The 25,728-nt window shown below is 35.9% G+C and overlaps 4 protein-coding genes across 9 annotated transcripts; 3 read left to right on the top strand and 1 right to left on the bottom strand.

Annotated features, from left to right (window-relative positions):
• Positions 1–522: 522 nt before the first annotated feature.
• On the top strand, positions 523–8,252 carry LOC125222971 (MBOAT (membrane bound O-acyl transferase) family protein). The gene is made up of 19 exons (XM_048125896.2): positions 523–835; positions 896–951; positions 1,181–1,362; positions 1,461–1,509; positions 1,608–1,711; positions 1,812–1,876; positions 2,388–2,458; positions 2,999–3,058; positions 3,179–3,292; positions 3,784–3,908; positions 3,989–4,040; positions 5,148–5,210; positions 5,310–5,419; positions 5,507–5,599; positions 5,694–5,775; positions 7,220–7,297; positions 7,697–7,772; positions 7,840–7,889; positions 7,964–8,252. The coding sequence occupies exons 1-19, from the start codon at positions 733–735 to the stop codon at positions 8,012–8,014; spliced, it is 1,584 nt and encodes a 527-aa protein (XP_047981853.1). The 5' UTR covers positions 523–732; the 3' UTR covers positions 8,015–8,252.
• Positions 8,253–8,880: 628 nt separating this feature from the next.
• On the top strand, positions 8,881–16,448 carry LOC125219600 (uncharacterized). Of its 6 annotated transcripts, none has more exons than XR_016135158.1 (17): positions 8,881–9,017; positions 9,521–9,694; positions 9,804–9,962; positions 10,053–10,253; positions 10,349–10,525; positions 10,623–10,823; positions 10,961–11,119; positions 11,212–11,412; positions 11,489–11,692; positions 11,783–11,911; positions 11,999–12,418; positions 12,529–12,720; positions 13,769–13,918; positions 13,994–14,051; positions 14,989–15,085; positions 15,192–15,430; positions 15,719–15,851. XR_016135158.1 is itself a non-coding variant. In XM_089063963.1 (17 exons), exons 3-17 carry the CDS (start codon positions 9,881–9,883, stop codon positions 16,306–16,308), a joined length of 2,982 nt encoding a protein of 993 aa, XP_088920089.1. In that variant the 5' UTR covers positions 8,882–9,017; positions 9,521–9,604; positions 9,804–9,880; the 3' UTR covers positions 16,309–16,448. The 6 variants fall into 6 exon arrangements, 4 of the variants coding, with proteins under 4 accessions (XP_088920089.1, XP_047977578.1, XP_088920084.1 ...); XR_016135157.1 differs by having other exon boundaries at positions 15,186–15,430; XM_089063963.1 differs by having other exon boundaries at positions 8,882–9,017; positions 9,521–9,604; positions 15,186–15,306; positions 15,719–16,448.
• A 1,022-nt stretch (positions 16,449–17,470) lies between these two features.
• On the top strand, positions 17,471–19,247 carry LOC125185607 (germin-like protein subfamily 2 member 1). The gene is made up of 2 exons (XM_048082168.2): positions 17,471–17,676; positions 18,499–19,247. The coding sequence occupies exons 1-2, from the start codon at positions 17,568–17,570 to the stop codon at positions 19,032–19,034; spliced, it is 645 nt and encodes a 214-aa protein (XP_047938125.1). The 5' UTR covers positions 17,471–17,567; the 3' UTR covers positions 19,035–19,247.
• A 2,527-nt stretch (positions 19,248–21,774) lies between these two features.
• LOC125222173 (glutamate--tRNA ligase, cytoplasmic-like) lies at positions 21,775–25,378 on the bottom strand. Its single transcript, XM_048124662.2, has 6 exons — positions 25,194–25,378; positions 24,563–24,659; positions 24,235–24,388; positions 22,873–23,993; positions 22,229–22,696; positions 21,775–22,131 (listed from the first exon to the last, which is right to left on the bottom strand). The coding sequence occupies exons 1-6, from the start codon at positions 25,322–25,324 to the stop codon at positions 21,913–21,915; spliced, it is 2,190 nt and encodes a 729-aa protein (XP_047980619.1). The 5' UTR covers positions 25,325–25,378; the 3' UTR covers positions 21,775–21,912.
• Between the last annotated feature and the right edge of the window lie 350 nt (positions 25,379–25,728).

Here is a 25,728-nt window from a genome sequence, read left to right as displayed (position 1 = left end):
ATAAAAAAACAAAGCTCGATTTGCTCGTTTTCTCTATAATTTTAAATAAATTAATAAAAATAACAAATTGAACTTTGATTTTGATGAATAATGTGAATTTTAATAACATTTTTTAATGTATTAGTTACTGTACAAACTAAATATACCCTTCGTCCAAAAAAATAGAGCACAACTACTATTTTTGGCCGCCCACAAAAAATAGAGCACATTCATTTATGAAAAGTTTCTAACAAATAATAACTATACGTATAATCCCACTAACGCTACTTCTCACTTATTTCTCTCTCTCTCTTACTTTCTTTCCGTTCTTTCTTATTTTACCAATTCTACATTAAAACTCATGTTATATACAAATGGCTCTATTTTTTTTAGATGGAGGGAGTATATAAATCGAAACAAACAACACTAAACATGCGTCAAACGAGTGATGCATTGACGAAGTTACATTGAATTAACCCATCAAGGAGTGAGTATAATTAACGAGAGAAAATAAATATAGTAGTACTCCGTGATAGTAATATAGAAATTATAATCGAAAATTCCTTAAAATCCTTAAATCCTTATCCTTAATGGTGTGTGACAATTTGACAATTGTTTTCCGATTTCCCGATTTGAAGTAAGAGGAAGAGGGTGAAGAATTGAAGATATACGCTGCCCATCGGTCTCGCCGTCGCCGGCGGCTTGACTTTACCTTTGATTCTGGAGTTGCCAAAATTGAAGCAGAAAGGAGTGATGAAAAGCAGTTCCTGGAAGCGGAAGGAACTCTTCCTTCTCCTCCCATACGCGCTCCTATTCTATGCCATCGTCATTCGTCGTTCTCTCCAGCTCTCCCATGGTACTTTCTTCCCTTTTTTGCCTGCTCATACTTGTATGTTTCTCATCATTCTTACCACAGATCACCACGCAAAGCTATATGGTTTGCGCCCTGGTTGGATCTTCGGTCGCCTCATTGTACGTTATCTTTTCTTCTATGATGATCCGTGCTTGCGTTCTATACTTCATTTACTGCAATTCTATTTTTCTGGAGATTACATTTCTGAATCTTGTTTCAGTCTTTCTACTTTTGATGAAATTGATTCCTAATTAAATTATGAGATTACTCGCAATCAACCATACGGACTGAGTCACTGAACTTGATGGATATCCGCATTTTTATAGTAAATTATGAGATTACTCGCAGGATGCTACCGATGCACAATGGAGAAATTTCAGGCAGAACTTACCAATTCTCACCGGTGTGTTTGGGATCTTTACATTGGTTGCTCATATCCTCAAAACATCATTTTCTTTGACAGCCAAGGGAATGTCTTTCTACTGGCTTGTGATTTCTTTGGCATATTTATTTTACCTACATGAAGCCTGGTAATATCCTGATAAGTCGGAATGAAATACATGTTTTGATGCTTTGAGCTGCTGTAACTGTTCTAGTAACACTTTTCCTTTTCTTTCCTATACTGCAGCATCTTATTTATCTTTGGTATTGCTTCAGCTAACTTTTTCCTTGTAAAGGTCTGTTTCCTTCTTACATTTCAACTTTTAAAGGACCCCTCGTTCTATTAGATTAAGCTTCTAATGCTCTCATGTTCACCAGATATTTGCTTATGCAGATACTTGGAAGGACAAAGTACTTCTTATATGGGCTCTGGGTTTTTAACTTATCATTTCTTGTATGTAATCGCATTTATGAGGGATATCAATTCTCTAGTTTTGGGTAAGGTTTCTTTTGGCTTCCATGTCTCTTATATTACCACATCTATTGCTAAAACTGAAGTGCTTGTACTAATAGTTATGTTATGTTTATCTTGGTGAAGAGAACACTGGGCTTATTTGGATGACTTCCGCGGCACCTTCAGATGGCATATCTGCTTTAATTTTGGTAAACTTCTCTTGATATCTATGAGTTGGCTATATAAATATTGAATAAAAAGATCCAGTTAGGATCAATCTAAACCTTCCCATGATGTATATGACTTAGAGTACCCTTTTAGATTTCAAAAGCGTCCTTGTGTGAGTTTGATTTGTACACACATGTCATTTCCGAGTGTATGTTTCTCCTTGGTCTTTTATTTAATTTATTGATGTGTCTTTATTGCTCTGTGACTGACAATGAAATATGAATATTAGGGACATTAGTCATTAGCCTACAATGAGATGGAAATAGTCTGAACAATTTTATTGAATGTCGTATTTCTGTTTTCATTGTAAACAGTGGATTCCTTTTCAGATTTACTCCTCTATGAGAGCAGAAAATAGTTCCATCTTTTATCTTTGTGAAAAGGGATATAGATATATATTTTTATTTGCTCATTGTGTGGGTCTTATATTGGCCCTTACTTTTGCACCATCTGTCAGACTTACTATATTTCTCATTTTTCTTATTTTTCCAGTTGTTTTGCGTATGATAAGCTTTGGTCATGATTACCATTGGACTGATCAATACACTAGTGTTGATGACAAGGTATGGTTTTTAGTACCAAATTTCTGGCCATATAAGCCCCCAAGGTCTTAGTTTCTGGTTGATTGTCTGGTAAATATTAATTCAACCTTATCCTCCCTTCTGTTTTGTTGCTTTGTGTGTTTGACTGAAAATATGAATATCAGCTGTAACCTAAATGTCGAATGTGGTAATTTGATATATGAACCAAAAAACATCTTCTGGTGATATTTGAATGGAAATACTGTTTTTTTCACTGTACTTTCAACACTTTTGTGCGATTCAATTGTATTGTGGAACTCGAAAGTCCATGAACTACTGCTGCGAATCGTGAATGCATGTGTATTGATGTCAAGCATGTGCATTGAGCTTTGAGGAATGATATGTGTAACTGGTAGTTTCATGCTTGTTTCGTGACTTATTAAAATAAAATTAGTTGTATGTCGCATTAATGTCTTGTTGGAAGCTGTGGGTAATTACCTTTTGGTCTAGCTGGAGAAAGGTTGAAATTTAGTAAATGCTTTTTTGGATCTTTTTGTGCTTTAAGATTTTTTGTTATTGTAGAAGCATATTCAGCGGTGTGACCATTGTTCAACTGGCAAGACATGCTACCTGGTCTTACAGGTTAGCCATTCATCTCAATTCTCAACTACCAAACATTAGACGTTTTGCAATATCAGTTCAATTTAAAACATCTTAGTTATTTTTATTTTTTCTGATTGCTGCATTCGTTATTCTTTCCAGGAAAGAAGAGTAACAAATGACAAGTTCTCATTTCCAATATACTTGTGCTATTTGGTTTATGCTCCTCTTTACATTGCTGGACCAATCATTACCTTCAATGCATTTGCTTCACAGGTTTGTTTGTGCCATTCGCCTTAACTTAAAGAGGTTTTCGATTGCTAAAAAATAGCACTAAATTCAGTTTGTATTCTGTCTATACTCTATACCTTCATACATTATGTTCCTGTTGAATAATTTTATGTGAATCTCCATTGTGTTTTCACTTGTTGGCAATGGGGTCCATGTTACATAGTGATTTGTAATCTGTCATTAAAATGTTCCTTCATACACTTTCCCCCTTGTTAAAGTTTACCTAGAAGTGGAGGATGCTGGTACTTAACAAAAGAGTAACATAATTGGTTACAACTGTAACAATGCCAAATTCTCCTTTAACACATGATGAATACATCTACCATTTTATTGGTCCTTTCGATCTCTCCTGTATCACCTATGTTAAATCTTAATATTACCAAAATAACACATTATGTTTTATGCACAAACCATATTACTATTATGAATATTTTCTTTAGAAGGTATTTAGAAATATCTTCTCAAATTTGTGGCAGTTGGATTCTCCCCAGAACATATACTCATCTCGAGAAGTTGCTTGGTATGGATTCCGATGGGTATTTTGTCTTTCACTAATGGAATTCATGACACAGTTCTTTTACTATAATGCCTTTGCCATTAGGTAACTATTTTAAATTTATAGCTATTAATAACATTAATGTTTAAAACATCATATATTGAGAATTGCATTACTGTCTGCAGTGGTTTGTGGAAACAATTGTCTCCAATGGACATCTTTATCATTGGATATGGAGTAAGTTCTGTTCTTAATATACTTTGGTTCTCCTAAAACTGAAAGCAGTTCGTTCTACTGCTCTGAATCTTACTATCATATTAGTCTTTATAATTGTGAAATGTGGAAAAAACTATTTTTTTAACTAATGAAATGTGAAAACTCACTTAGCTTGATTTTAATATGAATTTAATCATGAGCGTCTCATTCTTAGTTGAGTAGCATCCAACTTAGAAGTGGGCCTGATGGGTTCATAGAACAACATCAGAAACATATTTTAAACCTTTTTTTAGTACTCCCTCAGTCCCTAATAGATGTCACACTTTCTTTTTTAGTTTGTCCCACAAAAGATATCAAATTTCCTTTTTTTGGAAAAAGTTTCTGTCTCACATTATTATAAATATACATTTTCTCTCTCCACTTAACAAACAAAACAACATCTCCTAAAATCTTGTGCCATTACCCAAGCGTGTCATCTATTATGGGACGGAGGGAGTACAAATCAAGATATTTCTTAGCACATACATACATAACTAGATGAACTCCATCATGGAATGAGTAGTCCGTATTGGTGTGTATTTATCATCAGTTCATGATTGTAGATTTGTAGTATTAACAGTGGTTTCCTGCAATTCCTCCATTTGGATTAAAACATGTGATATCATCCCTTTAAAGAAAGCTAAATATTACTACTTCCTCCGTCCAACAAAATAGACTATACTAAGTTGTGAGTTTTGTGACCGAGGTTCTAATAAATTTTTGGTAGATTTTATTGTGACTGGAGAAGGGGGCCCACTTTCAAAAAAAAAGAAAAGAAAAGGGGGCCCACTTTATTTAATAGAATGTGTTGTGAGTGGAGAAATGGTTGGCCATGTCATATGTGTGTTAGAGTTAAAAGTCATTGGAAAAAGTGGGGTTAAAAGAGAGGAAATTGTGTCCAAAAATGTCAAAGATTAAATGTGCACTAATTTGTGGCACACCCCATAAAAGCAAAGTGTGCACTATTTAGTGGGACGGAGGGGGACTATACTAGGATTTTTCGTTTACATCGAATTATAATATCCAATAAGTACTTTCTTGCATGTCAGAGCTTAATGTCGTATCAGCACTGTACATTGATCCAAACAGGTTCTAAACTTCATGTGGCTAAAATTTTTCCTGATCTGGCGCTACTTCCGGTTCTGGTCACTGGTAGGCCTTCTTGAAAAATATTTGTTTCTTATTAATGCTGATTCCTGTGTTTTGACACATTTGGCATATGGAATGCTAACGACCAATGTATCGATGTAGATTAATGGCATTGTACCTCCAGAGAATATGCCGAGGTGCATAAACAATTGCCACAATTTGGAAAGTTTTTGGAAAAACTGGCATGCTTCATTCAACAAGTGGCTTGTCAGGTACACTTTTTTTGACACCTTGTATCCCAGTTATTTTTGCAATTTATTATTCTGCCATGTGACATTGTGCAATCATATTTTTATTAGGTATGTTTATATACCTCTTGGGGGTTCCCAGAAGAAGCTGTTGAATGTTTGGGTTGTCTTCACCTTTGTAGCTGTGTGGCATGATTTAGAGTGGTACATTAGCCTATCAAAATTTTTCCAGAAGCGTAATATTGTGCTCTACTGTCACAGCCCAGTTATTATCACGAATTTTTTCCCTTGATTTCAGGAAGCTTCTTTCTTGGGCGTGGTTGACGTGTGTATTTTTTATACCAGAAATGCTGATAAAATCAGCAGCTAGCGCCTTTCAGGTATCTGTATATTTTCATCTCTATATCTGTTTCCATCCTGATAGAAACAAGGTGGATGAATAGTACATGTAGAGAAATAAACTGAAATAGCAAGTAATGATTCCCAGGAAAAATCCTGACTAGCAAATTGTCAAATTCTCAGTAAGAGTCCAATATGATGTCCTGCTGACACAGTGAGGATCACCTAATTCTTTTCCTACACCAACTCCTGCTCCATCTCTCACAAACATAAGTAATGGGCCCACCATCATATTTTATGTTTGTGAGGGGTGGAGCAGGAGATGGTGGGAAAAGGATGAACTAATAAAATGGCCCTCACCTTGTCAGACTAATGGCCCATTCTACTATTAATTCAAGAGAATGTAAACTAGCTGAAACAAAAGAATTTAAAAACCTAAGGACCTAATTAAGTAGAAAGGTTCCCAAGTAAACAGGCTTCAATAATCTCTTGTGCTGGCTTCCCTCTCTTCTGTGACGATGATAGACAATGGAGTTATCGCACACCTTGTGTAATAGTGTGTGTCACTTTAGATCAAAATGAAATGTTTAACTATCAGGTATAAGAAGTTCTTTCACAGGATTATAAATGAAAAGGAGCTCACAGGATGTGAGGACTACTGACCCTATATTAGAATGAAATAACAAAGAAAACAAATCTTCAATGGAAAGAGTACACCTGAGTCCCAACTGTAGCTGAAGTAATTTCATGCACAAAGAGTTGGGAAAGAGAAAGAAAAGGGCTCTGGCACTGGCAAAATGACCTGTCTCTGAATATTCAGAGCATTTAGTCGTGTTACTATTTTTATTCAGCAAAAAGAAGAAAATTCACGATTTCAAAATATTGTAGTTAAATTGAAATTCTTATAGAGCCTGTTTAGGAAGGGATTTTCTTTAACTTTCCCTATCTTAGTTACGAAACTGAGTATGAGTACTTTTTACTGTTTCTGAACCGATGTGAAATTTCCATCTGCATAAGGGTTAATAATTAATGATCAACTCTTTCACTGCTCGTTATTTCATTTTTCTTTATTCTTCACTAGGATCCAATTACTCAACATTTGGTGTATGCAGTGCTTATAAATTCAAGACAGTATAGTTTCTTACAGTTAACTTGGATATGATGATTAGACATCAATAACTGCAATTGCTACCTAATCGGATTTAGATACTCATTAAGAGGGGCAAATACAGTTTTATATAATATGAAGTCCTCAAAAAGTATCATGATATAGTAAGTAGCCTTCCCATGGAAACTACCACCAAGTTAAATTCCTCAAATCTATAATTTATGGTGAGGCTTGTATGTTTCAGACATTGTTCTACAAGATGTTGGCATATTGGATTTATTTAAATAAAGTATGTGCGTGCATCCAATATAACATGTGAACCATCACCTAAACTCCCACTGATTCTCATTATTTATTCTCTGCTGTATTGCTTCCAGGCTGAGGGAGCTTTTGGGGAATTTATTTTTCGTGAACTCCGTGCTGTTGCTGGTGCAGTAACAATTACTTGCCTGATGGTTTGTTTTCTTGGAACTCATTTGAAAAATTATCATGCTACAACCTTTCTGCTGTAAAATCAAATGGTGCTAGTATTTTTAATATTGCAGCTAAAAGTAAAACACATTTAGATCATTGCTATTTAGATATTGTTTCTTTACAGGGCATTCTCATATGCACATTATTTTTCTTTCATACAACTTGTTTTACTTGCCAGTTTTTTTATTTAAAGTAGACGTTCTTTTGATCTTGTAACATTGCAGTAAGCCAATAACAGATTACCATTGTAACATTGTACATAGACCATAACCTGAAACTCTCTAAACTGCTGGACTAGATTTGACAAATCAATCAAAACTCTTTTCTGGGTATGAATGATTCTGATTTTATGAATCTGAAGGCAGTAGTGTCTACTGCAGGTGGCTAATCTTGTGGGGTTTGTGATTGGCCCATCAGGCATTAATTGGTTGGTTTCTGGGTTCCTTCAGGAAGGAGGTTTGTCTCTTTACTTTCATCTCATGGTTTATATGTTTCGGTGCTTGTTACATTTTATTTGTTTCAGGTCTGCTCACACTCGGTGGCTTGCTAGTTTCATTTTACGTCGGAACTAAGGTATGGTTAATAGACATTTTTATGAAATCATCAGTTTGTTGGTGCAAATTGTTGATTACAAATGTAATGCACAGCTTATGTTTCACATCGCTGATGCTAAGCAAAGGAAGGACAAGAGTAGATGATATGAAGGTTTGTTCTTGCACCTGTTTCTTGGGCCCAAATAGAACAAATTGGGACCCTAACATATCATGAGCAACATAATTTTCTGCGCAATTTCTTCGAGATAGGAGAAAAATATCAAAATTCCCTTGTGGAAATGCTCTTTAAGCTGCAAAACACAATGTATCAGTATTGTTTCATGAATGTCGTACAGTTTACCAAAAAACAGTGGTTGCAATGGATGGAGTTTTGCTTTTCTTATGTGTCTACTTTGTTCAATGGTAATAGAAATTAGTGAAGAACTCGGATTAATAAATTTTAATCAGGTGTGGATGTCCTCACGTGTAGCACCAAATGTAGTAGGTGATCTCCACTGGTTTGCATGGCCCATACTTTTGGGACGATAAATGGACATGATACAATTAAATGTTAACCAATATGATCAATGTCCTGATTAAAATTTGGAAATCTAATCATAATTACTTACGTCTACAGCCAAATGAAATTATTATCCATTTTAAGCCTTACTAAAAGAATATTGTAGACAAACTTAGGGGAGGTCTTGCATGGTGTGCACAGACTTTTCTGGTTCATGTGCCATTAACTTTTTCAATCCACTTTTAGTTACATTTTGTAAAATTCATGGCGGGTGAAATGGCGCCAAATTATAAGGAATGGAGAGGAAGATTCTAAGTAATAGAGTCAAAATGGCTTGTTTGATAGGGAATTTTGAACAATTTGTTAAAAAAGCGAAAAACGGAATGATTTCATAAATAAGGGACACATAATTTTGTGATCGACAAGGACTGAAATGAAAATTTCAACATAACCGTTTGCTGCTACGCTTTGAACAAAAGCTAAACCAACAGCTTGCTTTATAAGCGAATGTCACCTCTCCCGCCATTCTATTTACAGTAGTACAATTCTCAACTCAAAACTCAAAACTCTCTCTCTCGCAACAATGATTTAGCCCAATCATCTTGCTAATCCTTTTTTTCTGTTAATTATTTAAGAAATTAATTTGTGGTGAGTGAGGGTTTTCTTGTTTGTTTGCGTATTTTGTTCATTGTTTAAATCATGCATCTTCCTCGTAAATTTGTGGATTACTTTTGGATCTGTAGTAAGAATTATGCGTTTCCTCGTCATGCATTTCCTCTTTCTCGGAATAAATCAAACATGCATCATCTTCTCAAACAATGTTAAAATGGAAAACTTTATAATGCACTAGATTTACCTTACTATTATAGCTTATTTTTCATATTTATAAGCTTGGATTTGAGAATTCTTTGTTGTATTACCAGTTCTACCGCTTACTACTTCTTATATATTCATTAAATTTAAAACTTCAACTCCTTTTGGTTTTCTAACTTGTGGATTTCGACTAAGGAAGATAGTGCTTAGGTTAGAAAAAAATGAAAAACTTCTTGCAGCCTGGTGAAGCATGGCTATCGCATAATTGATGAAATGCTCTTTAGTTTAACTAGTGTAGAAGTAATACTTTTTTTTATCTGCCTTTCTCTGTAAATCAGGGTTCAATATATCAACAAAACCTTGGGGTGTTACTGGAATAGAATGTCGAGGAAGTAGAGAAGCACTGGAATCTGAAACACCAGGTGATGTAATCATATCAATATCAGCAATGCCTCATTATCAAAACAAAAGTCATCAAGTGTTGAGGTTTGAGGACTATAAGCTAAAAAAGGGTAAGATGAGTGAATTGCATAATTATTTAGAATTGGAAGTTAGTACTCCATAATTTTCAATCTGCCTTCCTCTGTATCTCAACAAAACCTTGGGGTGTTACTGGAACAGCATGTCGAGGAAGTAGAGAAGCACCGTATTCTGAAACATCAGGTGATGTAATCAATAATGGTCACTCATTTGAAAAAATGATATCAATATCAGCAATGCATCATTACCAAAACAAAAGTCATGAAGAGTTGAGGTTAGAGGACTCCGAGCTGCAAAAGGGTAAGATGCTTTTTCTCATATTTGAGTGAAGTGCATAATTATTTGGAACTGGAAGTAATATTTTCCAATCTGCTTTTCTCTGTAAATCAGGATTCAACATGTCAACAAAACCTTGGGGTGTTACTAAAACAGAATATCGAGGAAGTAGAGAAGCACCGTATTCTGAAACACCAGGTGATGCAATCAATAGTGGGCATTCCATTGGAAAAATGATATCAATATCAGCAATGCCTCATTACCAAAACAAAAGTCACGAAGAGTTGAGGTTTCAGGACTATGAGCTGCACAAGGGTAAGGTGTTTGTTCTCTTCTCATATTTTGAGTGAAGTGCATAATTATTTGGAACCGGAAGTAATATTTTTCAATCTTCTTTTCTCTGCAATCAGGGTTCAACATATCAACAGAATGTCGAGGAAGTAGAGAAGCACCATATTCTGAAACACCAGGTGATGGAATCAATAGTGGGCACTCCCCTGGAAAATTCATATCAATATCAGCAATGCCTCATTACCAAAACAAAAGTCATGAAGAGTTGAGGTTTCAGGACTATGAGCTGCACAAGGGTAAGATGTTTGTTCTTTTCTCGGATTTTGAGCGAAGTGCATAATTATTTTGGAGATGGAAGTAAAATTTTTCAATCTTCTGTTCTGTGTAAATCAGGATTCAACATATCAACAAAACCTTGGGGTGTTACTGGAACAGCATGTCGAGGAAGTACAGAAGCACCATATTCTGAAACACCAGGTGATGGAATCGATAAGGGGCACTCCTCTGGAAAAATGATATCAATATCAGCAATGCATCATTACCAAAACAAAAGTCATGAAGAGTTGAGGTTTCATGACTATGAGCTAAAAAAGGGTAAGATGTTTGTTCTTTTCTCATATTTGAGTGAATTGCATAAGAATTTGGAACTGGAAGTAATATTTTTCAGTCATCTTTTCGCTGTAAATCCGGATTCAACATATCAACAAAACCTTGGGGTGTTACTGGAACAGAATGTCGACGAAGTAGAGAAGCACCATATTCTGAAACACCAGGTGATGGAATCGATAAGGGGCACTCCTCTGGAAAATTCATATCAATATCAGCAATGCCTCATTACCAAAACAAAAGTCATGAAGAGTTAAGGTTTCAGGACTATGAGCTGCACAAGGGTAAGATGTTTGTTCTTTCTCAGATTTTGAGTGAAGTGCATAATTATTTGGAGCTGGAAGTAATATTTTTCAATCTTCTGTTCGTAAATCAGGATTCAACATATCAACAAAACCTTGGGGTGTTACTGGAATAGAATGTCGAGGAAGTAGAGAAGCACCGTATTCTGAAACACCAGGTGATGGAATCAATAAGGGGCACTCCTCTGGAAAAATCATATCAATATCAGGAATGCCTTGTTACCAAAACAGAAGTCATGAAGAGTTGAGGTTAGAGGACTCCGTGCTGCAAAAGGGTAAGATGCTCGTTCTTTTCTCATAGGCGAAGTTCATAACTATTTGGACGTAATATTCTTCAATCTGCCTTATCAGGGCCCTATATCTCAACAACACCTTGGGGTGTTACAGGAACAGCAGGTCGAGGAAGTAGAGAAGCACCGTATTCTGAAACACCAGAAGGTGATGGAATCAATAGGTGGTGCTCCCCTGGAGAAATCGTATCAATATCAGCAATGCCCCATTACCAAAACAGAAGTCATGAAGAGTTGAGGTTTGAGGACTCTGAACTACAAAAGGGTAAGATGTTTGTTCTTTTCTCATATTTTGAGTAAAGTACATATTTATTTGGAAGTAATATTTTTCAATCTACCTTCCTCTGTAAATCAGGGTTCTTCCATATCTCTACAAAACCTTGGGCTGTTACTGGAATAGAATGTCGAGGAAGTGGAGAAGTACCGTATTCTAAAACACCAGAAGGTGATGGAATCAACACTGGGAACTCTGAGCTACAAAAGGGTAAGATGTTTATTCTTTTCCCATATTTTTAGTGAAGTGCATATTTATTTCGAAATTTATTGCAGACTTACTAATTTTCTCTTGCAGGATCTAGTTTCCCTTTGCAGTATCCATTTAAAGAATCAAGCTGTCTCTCTCATCCTCTCACTTCTCCTGTGCCATCAAGTCAGCCATCTTTTGATTCTCTTCGGGGAACAACCTTTGGTACATCAACTGCTGCATATGTGAAACCAACAGTTGGCAGCACAAGCATGGGTTTTGATCCTCTTCCATTTGGCGGTTCAAGCGCTGTTGGGTCTGTTGGTCGAGATCCAAGAACTTGTGCTTTTGGAACATCTAGCACCAACGTGTCCAGTGCCACAAACAACTCGACACTTGGTCTTCTCATTACATCGTCAACTTTATCTGATACTTCAAACAATTCCGTGTCAAATAATTTTGGGTTCGGTCATGGTTCGACTTCTGATTCTGCAAGCAGTAGCATATTTGGAAGTCAGACTTCTTCTGGTGAGCAAAAGTAGCTGAATTATATTCAAATATTATCGCACAAAGCAATTTTTGTTTCAGTGTTCTAAATAGATAAACATGCATTATACATGCTTTAATTCTTGCTGCAGGATCTGTTGTCACAACTGAAACTAAAAATGAAGAAAGTAGGCAAGGATTTTCTGCAACAGAGGTAGTTCCAAGAGAAAATGAAAGAGATGTTTCGAAAATTCAGTCCATTTCTGCAATGGCAATCTACGAACATAAAAGTCATGAGGAGTTGAGGTCAGAGGATTATGGACTATGTAATGCATGTTATAAAGGTAATTATTTAAGCTTGACATAAGCTGCTCATGAAGTCTCTTCATTTGATTTTCTAAGTGATACTTGTGTTATCCCCCCTCGTCCCTTTTATCAGAGATGTGTGATACATTTTTCAGATCATCTTGTTTGTTCACCTTATCTGAACTTGAGAGAAAAAATGACTCCTAGCAACACAATTTCGGCAGCTCCAACTCTCTTCATCTGTGAATCGCTTATATTCCAATGTGTATCACTCGCAACTACAAGCCTTTACTACTACTACAACTCCATTTATGCTTTCATATTGCCCAAATCTTAATCCATCTTTGTTAATCCCTTTTACACAGCCAATCGTTCAAAGTATTTGCCAGTGCCTCGATATATCAACAACTTTCACTAGTGTATCCGCCGTTCACTTTCAATTCTCCCTTCCAACTGTTAAACCCTGTTTCTCTGAACTCAAGACAGAAAACTTCATAACTCCAGAAGTTTCTTCCTCTGTGATTTCCTTCAGTGAACTGATGTTTACGCTTCTGCTCAATCACAAACTTTACCCGTGTCCTGCACTGCAGCTTCTTTGGGACATTTATCTCAAACCTGAATCTACCTTCTTTAATCCCTTTTACTTAGATAATGCTTAAGAATAGTTGTGAATGCCCCAAAGAATCAATAACATTTACTAGTTCGTCTTTTGGAACTTTTTTCCTTCACAAAACATTCTGTAACTACCTTATCATCCATAAAGCTGCACCAGTAACCTCGTCAAATCTTGGTTCTGTAAAAAGGTTGGAAGGGCCGGGGCTTTCTTTCTTATTTTCTTGCTGAGATAAGGATATTATATGTCGTGGTTCAGTGTTGCAATATTTATGGTTGTATATGATCTGTAGATTGTGCATCTCTGTGGAAATTGTTGTGATCTATTTTGAGAAACAAAACCTTGGGGAGTTACTGAAACAGGATGTCAGGGAAGTGGAGAAGCACTTTATTCTGTGACACCAGAATAAATTAGTTGTGAATGCCTAGTAACGAGATTAACTAGTTCATCTGTTGGAACAATTTCCTTCACAGAACCTTCGATCATCGCCTCATCATTCATGAAGTCTACCCCAGTAACATCGTCAGATCCTTGCTCTTCTTTCATGAATGCATCACAGCCTCAACAGACTGCTGACAAAGTAGGACCCATTTCAACTAATGACCCGAATACACCATCTCAAGGTAAGTGAACTTTAACTCTGTATTGACCTAAACTTCAGCCATGCAAAAGATTTATTCTTTTCTTCCATTTCAAAGCTTCAAGTGGCCTGCCAATAGTGACCGAGTTTACCAGTCAAAACATCAATGGACCACAGTAAGTTTGACTGACTTCACCACTACAGCTTTCAGTTTTCTATTTATTTCTATAATTTTGTAATTTTGTAAAGAGTAAAGCATGATGTTAAAAAATACAGGGCAATGTAAGAAAATCTGAGGGAAAAGAAAATAAGTACCAGTGAGGATAGGGATATTGGTCCCTAAAATCATGAACCTTGGTCAAATTTTGGTATTTCCCACGAACTTTAAAATTGGTCTTAAATATCACAAATTTTACATTTTGTTTGATATTTCCCATGGCAGCCCAAATAAGATATCTTCTGCAAAAATCTTATTATACGTGAGCAATCGTGAAATGTTTATGATATTTTAGATTACTTGTTAAGTTCGTGACAAGTAAGATAAAAAGCTACATTGAAAATCATGTTGATTTAGTAGTACAAGTAGGATAAAAAATGCACGGAAGTGGGTTGGATGTGTAATGATCGACTTGCTATGGGAAATAACAAACAAAATGTAAAGTTTGTGATATTTAAGACCAATTTTAAAGTTCGTAGAAATACCAAAATTTGACAAAAGTTCATGGTTTTAGAGACCAATATCCCGTGAGGATATATACATGATTGACATAAAACAGTGATCCGATAGTACACAAGCAAATTCAAGAATTTATTGTCATAGTCTGCAAGAAACACCAATAATACTATGTTACTTTATTCATATATATACGTATGTTTTATTCTTCCCTGTAACACGAAAGTGGTATACTGATGTTCTTTATTTTTTTAGTTAAGAAAACAAAAAAAAATTAGATGATGTAATGGTGAGAAGATGGCAAGTAATGTATCAGCAACTTTGCAAATGATGAAAACTTCATTCAAAACACAATATGCCTTTGTATTGCCGTCTTTACCTTTCTCTTGATTTTCCTGATTGGTTTTCTTTGTTGTTATGTTATTAATTGATGCTGATAGCTACACTCCTTCAAGCAATTCACTTATGCAGTCCGTGACATCAATACTTCATGGAATACCCACTCAGGAGCCTAATGGTAGAAGCAGTGAGACTAAGGCGAGTCCCCAGTTTTCTCATATTTATGCATTGAGGTGCTCAAATTATTGAGCTATCTCAAGAACAAAAAGAATGAATCGTATATCACAATTCTTGACAGTTGCAGGTGATGTTTTGCATTGATGAAGAAGCTAATGGTTCAGTAGCCCCTTCGCTGCCACGGAAGAAACCCAGAGCTTGGGTCAATATCACCTCACTGTCTCTTCATATGGCTCAAGGCAGTAAGCCTCAATCTAACTTTTATTTCATGATGTTCATTATTTTGCCTTGCTGGAACAGAACTTGATCTGCTAGGTAGAGACTAGAGAGTAGCTTTTTCTTTCAGCTGCTGAGATGGTTTCTGTGGTGAGTTATTGCTCTTTAGTGGCTGTGTATCAAAACATTGCACTGGAACTATGAAGTTTATGTAAAAAACTAGAAATCATAAATAAGTACTTATGTTGCTCATCATTAGATTTACAAGACTGCTTCGTAACAACAATAAGATTTTTGATCATCAGCCATCAATGTAAAAGCATGAAAATTAACTTGTTCTCTTCAATTCCTCGTTTCATATTTAGACATTTCCTATGACTACCTCCTGTTATCTTCAACTCCGAAATATCTAAGATCCTGAAAATGTTTAATTTGCAGGCAAAGGTGATGAGGTCAAAGACAGTTGTAGTTCTGTACAAATTATGGAAATAAATGAAGACATGCATGCCCTTCTGAATCTGCACGAAGTTGAAGTCGCTGCAACAACTGAAAGACGCAATGCTGATGTTTTAGCACTACTGCCAAAGCTTCCTGATGGAGTTGAATATTACACGGAACCTTCACTGCGCGAGCTGGCAGCTAAGGAAATGGCAGAAGCGGGATTCTGCAGGCGTGTGAAGGACTTTGTTGTGGGAAGGCAGGGTCATGGAAGCATCAAGTTTCTTGGAGAAACAGATGTCTGCCATCTCGATGTTGAATCCATCGTGCAGTTGAACAATCGGCAAGTGATCATTTATCCGAACGGGAGAAAGAAGCCACGAGACGGGGGACAGGTTAACAAGACAGCTGAGGTCACTATGCTCAATGTCAAATGCATCAGCAAAAAGACAGGAAAGAAATATGTCGAAGGGCCTCAAGTTGAGAGTTACAAAGAGATCCTGGTCAAAACGGTTCGAGAACGTGGAGCGGAGTTTGATTCATATGATCCAGTTGAAGGGGAACTGAAATTGAGGGTTAAACTCTTTTAGCTAGACTTATCGGTATTAGGATCATGTGGTTTCTTAACTGGCTTAGTTTTGTCTACTAGTTAAATTAGTACTACTTTTATAAATATTCTTATTAATCTTTGAGTTGCGAAAATGTGAAGGTTGTGAATACATTTGTTTCAGCTATAGTTGCTAAATAGTTTGAAAATTAAAAGACAAACTTCAATCAAGACTCGACTTAAGAAGAAATGGAAATAGATGTGAAGTTCAAAGAAAAATGATGCAACATGTTTGACAATGGATCTATAATGTTTTGAAAATAACAGATGATGGTTAGTATGCACGCCGTGTGCATTACTTAATAGTGAATTGAATTTTCCATTGAGAAAACTTATTTGGAAGACATTTTCGTTTCGTAAAGTTTATTTCAAATTGAGAAGGAAAGAAGGCATGGATCAGGCTTTGATGTGCAATTCTGTTTCTAGATTTGTTAATTACACCAACATGAAAAGTCGTCGGTTTTAGGCAATACATGATGCTACGCCATTCAAATTTTATCTATCCAAATTCTAATTTATTTTCTTAATCACATTGTCAACTTCTTATATTTTGTAAAAAATCATCATAAACTTGGATGAATTATTCTTTTTAGCTATTGATATTGCTCGTCTTTGTATGTTTTAATCTCATTTATTTTTCAATCTGTTTGAAGAGGGAGGGGTGTGGACAAAGATTAAGGCTTGGCTTCACATAATAAGGGATGTGTCTATTTTTGATCACTTATGATTACTGTGAAATTATAAATCTGCATAGTTAATTCTCAACAAAAATCTAGAGAAATGAAAAGCCAAAAATTAATATAAACCTCAATTGGGTAATGAAGAATAATAAATCTGATAAATGAAATAATACATACTAATACAAAATGGGGTAGAAAAGTAGAAAATGGGGTAGAATGAAAAACTGGGTTTGCCATTTTCTTGGTCAAAATACCCGAAAGCAAAAGGACTTGCATCTATGTGAGTCCAGCAATAAATTACAAAACCAAAATAAGTAAACATATAATATAATTAATTATGATATGAATATATATTCCATTGACCTCTATCCATTGTGTCTACAAAGGCAAGTTTCATGCTTTTGCGAACACCCCACCCCACCCCCTACCCACCTATCACAGTAAATCAAGTTTCTAGAAAACAAGTTTGAGTATAAATATTGCACCCATTTAGAGCTAAACACTCAACCGCTTACTCATCATTACATACTTTATCATAATATTCAATTTTGAAATCTGAGGTATGGCTGTTTGCAGGCTGCTTCTACTCATGCCTCTCTTCTTACTCACCTACACAGTCTCTGCTGATCCTGATAATCTTCAAGATCTCTGTGTTGCTGATCTCTCATCTCGTAATTCTCTCTCTCTCTCTCTCTCTCTCTCTCTCTCTAATTTTTTATGCGTTGCTGCAGTCACTAAGATATACAGCATATTTACAAATCTATTAGGATTACTTCCTCAGATTTGTGATTTTCATGAGTTAAGCTGCCAATTAATTTTTATTAGTTGTCATTTAGGGTGCAAATTGCAATAAGAAATAGTACTCCTTTTCTTGTGGTCTACTAATTAGCAATCAATAATAACTAACAACGATATGTGTTGTTTGATATTTATCCGACGCCATTAAAAGTTGAGTAGCTATAGCCTATAGTTGATCGCAAAATTATTGATTTGCATTAATTGAGGCTGCCAGTAGCGCCACCTCTCTTGTCTAACTACAATTCATGAATTCAATCTTCTCACCAAATCCCACCTAAGTTTGTAATCTCTCCTTTAACTCATTTATTATAGGTGATTACTATAGTACTTAGTGAAAATACAATGATGAAAAGTAGGAGTATTAAAAAAGGTACAACAATTGTATCAAAATTAAATTGTATGGGGCAATTGCAAAATTTACAATAAAAGTATAATATAATTAGCTACTTTTATAAGTTATGGAATTGACCAGATGTCAATCAAAAAAAAGTTGCGATTTAAATAACAATATTCTCTTTATCTACTTATAATCTCAATTTTCAATTCTTTCAACATTTCTATAAAAATAATCTTAGTCTATCATAATTACTTTAATTTCTATTTATGAAAACTTATTAGCTACATACTCCTTAGATAATAGTAGTCCATTTTATTCGTCCTGCAAAATTAATCCACTTTCATTTTTGATACATTAGCTGTGAAAGTGAACGGGTTCCCTTGCAAGGCAAACATAACGGCCGATGACTTCTTCTCCTCCGGGATCGCAAAGCCGGGCCTCAGCAACAACTCGATGGGGGCAGTGGTGACCGGCGCCAACGTGCAGAGGATCCCAGGCCTCAACACGCTAGGCGTGTCCCTGGCGCGTATTGACTACGCGCCAGGGGGGCTGAACCCACCCCACACGCACCCACGCGCCACGGAGGTGGTGTTCGTGCTGGAGGGACAGCTGGACGTCGGATTCATCACCACGGCCAACGTGCTCATCTCCAAGACCATCAAGCAGGGGGACGTGTTCGCCTTCCCCAAGGGCCTCGTCCACTTCCAGAAGAACAACGGGATGGTCCCGGCCGCTGTCATCTCGGCCTTCAACAGCCAGCTTCCCGGCACGCAGTCCATCGCGGCCACGCTCTTCGCAGCAACGCCGCCGGTGCCGGACAATGTGTTGGCTAAGGCGTTCATGGTTGGAACCAAGGAAGTGCAGGAGGTCAAATCAAGGTTTGCGAGTGCGTAATAGCTGATTGAGATCAACCAACTTCAACTGATTTGTGGATGGATTTATTTCCAATTTCAACCTTCTTTCATATTTTTATTATGTTTATGTTCTTGTTTTTTTTTTTGTTCTGTTTTTTGGGTTTTTGGAGGGTTTAATGGCAATGCATTCGGTACTTTGCTTTGTGTTGTTTTGATGTAACGATGAATAATAAAACTTGCATTCTTGGTTCCACTGCCTATATTTTTAGTGATGAATATTTTTGACTGAGTTTATAAGTTTTATCCGATGAGTTGTACTTCCTCTGTTCCACCGTAAATTTTAAAATAGTTAAAACAAGAGAGAAAATAATAGAAACTATCAAATTTTGTAATACTTGCACAAAATATATTCTGGCTTAAGTATCAAATTTTCCAGTTAAAACTTGTCTAAATTTTCCTGCCCAAACTTCTGAAAATACTCTTAATTAATACTCCTAATATTGTCGACTTCTTATCAAGACACTGATATTATGAAATCATTATGGAACAATTAAGAAAATTTAAAAGATGATTCCATAGTCGAGTTTAAAAAATTATAGGACTGATCAGGAATTAACAAAAAATTATGATCTAAATAACAATTAACACTAAAAATATCACAATCACTAATTGGTTTAAGAGTCTAAGACATATCTATCTAATGTAATGATGTACGAATCATTTGTGCATGATATCAGAAAATATTATGTGGCAAGTTGAATTATAAAATGAAATTATGATGGTCAAGAACTAGACGGTGACAAATTTAAGTACCTCTAAAGATGTAAGTAGTAGGAAAGTAAGATATGAGGGGACATATAGGCCTGCTGAGTTGGAGACTTTGAGAAGAAAGTAAGTGGTGCTTTGTGGGGAAACAAAGATATGCTAATTTGTTGGGGATTCAATTTCTGGTATACTATATGCCAAGTAACAAATAGAAACATTGCATGCTTTAATTTTAAAATTGTCTGATTTTGGAGTAACTAATTTACGAATAATGATAATAATTAAATGATGATACATGGCTACTGTTACCGTAATGTTGATATACTATAATCAAATAAGAATTCGCAACTAGAATTGAATATTAAAATAAACACGTATTTGAACTCATTTCATACCTACACACTTATTACAAGTATTTCCTGCTAATATATTTTAAACATAAGCATATTAAGTGCCAATTAATTAAGCAAATACTATGAAACATGCTAGCTAATCCATGCACTTTGTTCACTAACTAAGGTACCAATTTTAGTGAATTGTTTTTCGTTCACTAAATCTCAATGTAGAGCATTATCATCTCTTCCAAATATTGAATAATCTCCCACCATTTGACCCTGCAAATTAAATACTATACTCCCTTCGTCCCGGAGTATTAGACTCACTTCTTTTGAGCACATGATTTAAGGAATTGATATTTAAATAGTTAAAGTGGAGAGAGTAAAGTATGAGAGAGGGAAAAAGTAGGGGAGAGAAGAGAGAAAAAAGTAGGTGGAGAATAAAATAAGATAGATGTTTTTTGCTAAAAAAGGAAATGAGTCTAATATGTTGGGACATCCCAAAAGGAAAAGTTGGTCTAATACCTTGAGACGGAGGGAGTACTTACTTACAAGAAACCGTCAAACCTAAGGAGCAATTCACTTTAACTGAGAGATTTAGGAATCAAATCCAATTTTTTGCATACTAGTACAAAATTCTTACACTGTATGATCAGTATCAAAACAAGCTAACTCACTCTAATCAACAAGAAAGAATCTTTATTGTTTAATCAAAATGATATAAACCGAGGATAACTCATTTTAAAACTTGAAATTAGTAAATTGCAAAATGGTACTCCCTCCGTCCCACAAAAGATGTCACACTTGTGGGACGACACGAGATTTTAGAAGGTTTTGTTTTGTGTGTTAAATGGAGAGAGAAAATATAATTTTTATATTCATGTGAGAGAGAACTTTTTCCAAAAAGGGAAATGTGACATCTTTTGGGACAAACTAAAAACGAAAGTGTGACATCTTTTGATCTTTTGTGGGACAGAGGGAGTATAAACGAGGATAAGAAACAGCGTGCAATTATAGTTTTAAATATACAAGACTCTGCGAGCAAAATGTCGAAACATGATTTGTTAATTTAAAAATATTTGGGATTTAGAATATATGTATATGGATTAAGAAAAGGAAGAGGCCATGCTGATTTGCAGAATGGCATTTGATTTTTGCAGTTACCAACAATTGGAGTGCAGACAAATAATCCGTAATTAGGTGAGCTAAATACTAGTGGACAAACTTTTAGTGCAGCTAAGCTGTATATAATTAACCTTAAATGATAGAACAAGGTATGGGAATATTAGTAATTTATTTAATCAAATCCATTTAATTAAGAACAACAAATTAGTGGGTGTAATGTGGCCCATAACCCACCAACCTTTTTTTGTAAGCATACAAGTAAGGTCTCTATATAGGGAATGAAAATAATTGACGGAATTCCCCTTTTTTCTTTCTTTTTTAAAGTTAATGAGAAGATAAAGGGTTAAATAATTTAAATAAATTAGACCACCAAATTCTGCTTCTGTATAAATTAACTATCAATTGTTATGATTTTCAAAATTGCCCACCAAATTGAAACCGAGGTGGATGACTAAAATGTCTACATGGCTTAAAGACAGCCAATTAAATCCACCCACGCACACAAAAAAATGCATGCTTAGGCAGGCACCATCCATACAAACACATGAGACCAGATTAAGAAAAAGGAAAACTTAAAAAGTTAATCAGACATAGGTAAAATATCAAGTAACTTCAGTGTGTTTCACATCTAAAACAACCTCTTTCCAAAAAGATTTTCTTCAAACCCAGAGATATTCTATTCCTGTTGAATTCTTACTTCGCTACCGTTTGCTGCTTGCCATCTGGAATGGCGAACAGGACTATAGGCTTTGAAGGACGAATTAGAGGAATATCACATCTGTAATACCCTTTCCTCTCCAGCTGTATAACATCACCGCGCTTCAAGTTCCGCATATCAGACTCCCCAAGAGCTGATGTCTCTGTTCTCGTACAGGGATTGACCACATCGGTGAAATCTTCATCTTCCTCAAGCTGTATGCGTCAGACAATTCAAATAAGATTATAACAAATCAACTGAAAGATAGCTTAACTAGTAGTGAAAAGTGAAATGAAACAAAAAAAGTATTACCTTCTTCTTTGTAATAAGATAATCAAAGTCAACCAACGTCAGTCTAACTAGCTCGTTGCCATCCGAAAGCCAGGTAAGCTTCAACTTTGTGTTCTTAACATTTCCTTCAAGATGCAAGACTCCTACCAGTTGAGTGACAATCCCATTTTCATCTTTCTTAATTTCCTTGACAATTGCATTACCCCAATCCTTCAGAGTTACTTCTTCATTGACAGAGATTGATTCAGCATCAGCATAATCTATCCATAACCTATTTGAATAAGTCACGGCTTTCTCTCCTGCACCTTCATACTTTTTATGTTTTGGTAAAATGCGGACAAAAGGATCTTTGGGTCCATCAGTTAGGATCAGTAATACACGCCGTTCCTCAATAACAGCTGTATGCCTGGGGCACACAGGATCAATTATCTTCTTATTGATTGCCCAGAGTTTGTCCCACTCCATAAGATTCAGATTCTTCGATGCACCCTGATCAGTTCAGCAAGGCCAAAATTTAGACTATACAGTACAGAAAATTAAGGAAGAGAAAAGAAAACTTGTGCATTATAAAGAAATCAAAATACGAAGTAAGGAGAAAATAGTGAGGATCCACTATTGATAAAACTGTGCTATCAGAAATTAAGATGGTACAAATTGCAGCTTACTTGTTCCAGAATAAACTGTATCAGTGCTTCAATCTTCAGACCTCTCCGCACTATTCCTTGAACAGTAGGAAAACGAGGATCATCCCAACTTTCAACCTTTCCATTTTGGACAAACCATAGAAGCTTGCGCTTGCTAAGAAGTGTATAAACCATATTCAGTCGACTAAATTCATAGATATGGACCTTTCTGAATCCCATATCTGTCTGAATTCTGTAATACTGATCATTACGGTCATGGTACTCACTTGATCTAAGAGCATGTGTGATACCTTCCACAGCATCAACAAATGGACAGCAGAAATCATATGTTGGATATACCTTATATTTAGCTCCAATCCTATGGTGAGGGGTCAAATTGCAGCGGTAATACACAGGATCCCTAAGTGATTTGTTTGGGTCCTGCATGTCCAATTTCCCACGGAGACAACATACCAAACCCTTCTCTGAACCAGCAATCATTTCCTTCCACAAATTTAAGTTCTCCTCCACACTGTTATTCCTGCACCTCGACTCTATGCCATCCATCCTTTCCTGCTGCATTTTCTCACGAGGAGTATCATCAACATAGGCTTTACCTTCACGAATCAATTTCTCAGCCATTTCCATGATCTGGGGAAAGTGATCTGATGTGTATGTTATAGCACTGTACTTGATCCCTAGAGTCTCAATATCTTTGAGCAGATTATCAACAAACTCACTACTTTCTTTGTCTGGATTCGTGTCATCAAAACGTATAATAACCTGTCCTTTGTAGCGCTCTGTAAAATACTGGTTTAACAATGCAGCTTTCGAATGGCCGATATGGAGATAACCACTGGGTTCTGGTGCAAACCGCAATTTCACCTTTCCTACCTCAGCATCTGGAAGATCTACCTCGAAGGTCCGTGTGCCAGCAGTTTCAGTGGTATGGACACCATTCTCCAGAGTGTTGGACCGAGAACTAGAAGTCTGAGGTTCCTTCGACTTGGAAGCTGCTACCTTTGCAGAACCTCTCTTCCCAAGAAATGTAGAGGCAAGTTCACTCAACTGTGCATCATATTCAGAAGATATTGAGTTAAACCACCGTACCAAATTTTGGTACTTCTTAGATTTCCTTAAACTTTCCCATCTCAGACCCGCTCCTGTAATGGACGAACAAGAACTTCAATTTTTTTTATGATTTTAATGCATAAGCACTTGAGAGTGACATGATGCTACTATAAAAAAATAGCAATCAGAGGCAAGATATATTATAAACTGAAAACAATTGTAATCAATTTCAAGAAACATTGTAAAAATAAAATTTCAGAGACCAGAACAAGGATCATCTATATAAAGACTGAAGAGACTCAAAAATAGTCTAATAGAAATGCCAAACTTTACCAGCAAGACCAATCCAGACTGCAACATCTGCAATTGACAAGCTATAACCAGCGAGAAAGGTATTCAGCAGTAGATACTCATCCACAAAGCTGCATGCACCCTCGAACTCGGATCCAGATGCAAAAATGGGTGCATAATCTAGCCATTCATCGACCTACAAGACCCAATATACAATTAAAAAGGCTTCATGAAGATCTATATTCTATAACACAAAATCAGCAATCAAGATAATTGAAACAAGTAATATCATCGTAAGTGAAAAAAATGATTAAAGTATAATTAGAAAAAAGAAAAGCTAGTAGTCAAGACAACAATGCAGAAAACGCACCTGGCTTGCCTGATAAGCATCCCTTCCATAGAAACCAGGCACACTTGATATTCTACCAATATACCTCAGAATCACATTAGTTCCATACAGCCTCTTCCTGGAGATCAAATTTCCAGAGGAAATAGCAACAAAAATGTAAGTGCTAAAAGTGAGAGACGAGATTCATCCATATGCATAGAAATCAATCTTTCACAGTATTCAAAATCCAAATTGCAACCATCACTTATAATACCGTCATTATATCTGATGCTGCAGCTGGAATATTCTAACTAAAACCCTAACTTCACCAAATTAAAAAAGCTGGTTTTCCTCTTCAATGCTACTCTTTTCTAAGAGGATGACGTGCATATGTTAACTCCACTGGTTCAATTTTCCAGATCCTCCACACTCACAAATAAACACTAAAATCTCAAAACCTAGAATCTGTAAAGCGCAGTTCAGCCAATTGTTCATACCCCTCCCAACATAAAAAAAAAAAAAAAACAACTCAGCTAGCAGTCGATGTAGGATAGATACTTCTTCATTTATAACAAATTTCAAGACTAGATTAAAAGAAACGATGTAAGCTGAATAACAAAAAAGGAATAGAAGAAAAAACAGGTGAATTTTGAGAGGAAATCGAGAGAAATACCCGGTCTCAAGTAATAGAGTTGGCGGCGAGGCAGAGGGTAGGGATGGTTTAGAGTTGAGAGAGATGCCGGAAATTTTGGCAGCAGCGATCGCATGGAGCGGTGGAGAATCGGCCGCAAACAGGAGCTCCATGGATGGAGTAGTCAAGCCGCCGAAATTACCAAATGTAGACTTATCAAAATTGTGAATTAGGGATTTTGCCATAACTTATTTATATTACTAGTATACTCCATTTTCTTTGTTCATGGGTCAAAATCCACTAATTTGTCGTTGACCATTTATTTAAACGTGTGGAATTGGATAATTCAAAACTTAATGTCTAGGATAAAAACGTGGAGTAAAAATATCCTATATTTAAAATCATATTTGATCTTTACTCTCCAATTTATAATGTTTCGTTCAAAAGTGAACCATTTTAGAAATAGTAATAACATTCTCTTTTCTATTCTTTTTCTTATTATATTTTCTTTCCATTAACACACAAAATAATGCTCTATGTTCTACAACAGAAATCACATTTGGTGTGGCACATGTTT

Source organism: Salvia hispanica, chromosome 1, assembly GCF_029641045.1.
Source record: "Salvia hispanica isolate PSC_SH4W2 chromosome 1, Shi_PSC_v1, whole genome shotgun sequence".
NCBI lineage: Eukaryota > Viridiplantae > Streptophyta > Magnoliopsida > Lamiales > Lamiaceae > Salvia > Salvia hispanica.
This window is presented reverse-complemented; position numbering and strand designations above follow the sequence as displayed.

Coding starts and splice junctions, on each gene's coding strand:
- LOC125222173 (XM_048124662.2), bottom strand. CDS start 25,324: ATGGAGCTCCTGTTTGCGGCCGATTCTCCACCGCTCCATGCGATCGCT. Junction 23,994..24,234: donor AGTCTGGATTGGTCTTGCTG/GTAAAGTTTGGC, acceptor CGTCCATTACAG/GAGCGGGTCTGAGATGGGAA. Junction 22,132..22,228: donor ATCTTATTACAAAGAAGAAG/GTAATACTTTTT, acceptor TGACGCATACAG/CTTGAGGAAGATGAAGATTT.
- LOC125222971 (XM_048125896.2), top strand. CDS start 733: ATGAAAAGCAGTTCCTGGAAGCGGAAGGAACTCTTCCTTCTCCTCCCA. Junction 5,420..5,506: donor TTCAACAAGTGGCTTGTCAG/GTACACTTTTTT, acceptor TATTTTTATTAG/GTATGTTTATATACCTCTTG. Junction 7,298..7,696: donor TAACAATTACTTGCCTGATG/GTTTGTTTTCTT, acceptor TGTCTACTGCAG/GTGGCTAATCTTGTGGGGTT.
- LOC125185607 (XM_048082168.2), top strand. CDS start 17,568: ATGGCTGTTTGCAGGCTGCTTCTACTCATGCCTCTCTTCTTACTCACC. Junction 17,677..18,498: donor TGTTGCTGATCTCTCATCTC/GTAATTCTCTCT, acceptor TTGATACATTAG/CTGTGAAAGTGAACGGGTTC.
- LOC125219600 (XM_048121620.2), top strand. CDS start 9,631: ATGCCTCATTATCAAAACAAAAGTCATCAAGTGTTGAGGTTTGAGGAC. Junction 10,254..10,348: donor GGACTATGAGCTGCACAAGG/GTAAGGTGTTTG, acceptor CTCTGCAATCAG/GGTTCAACATATCAACAGAA. Junction 11,413..11,488: donor GGACTCCGTGCTGCAAAAGG/GTAAGATGCTCG, acceptor CTGCCTTATCAG/GGCCCTATATCTCAACAACA.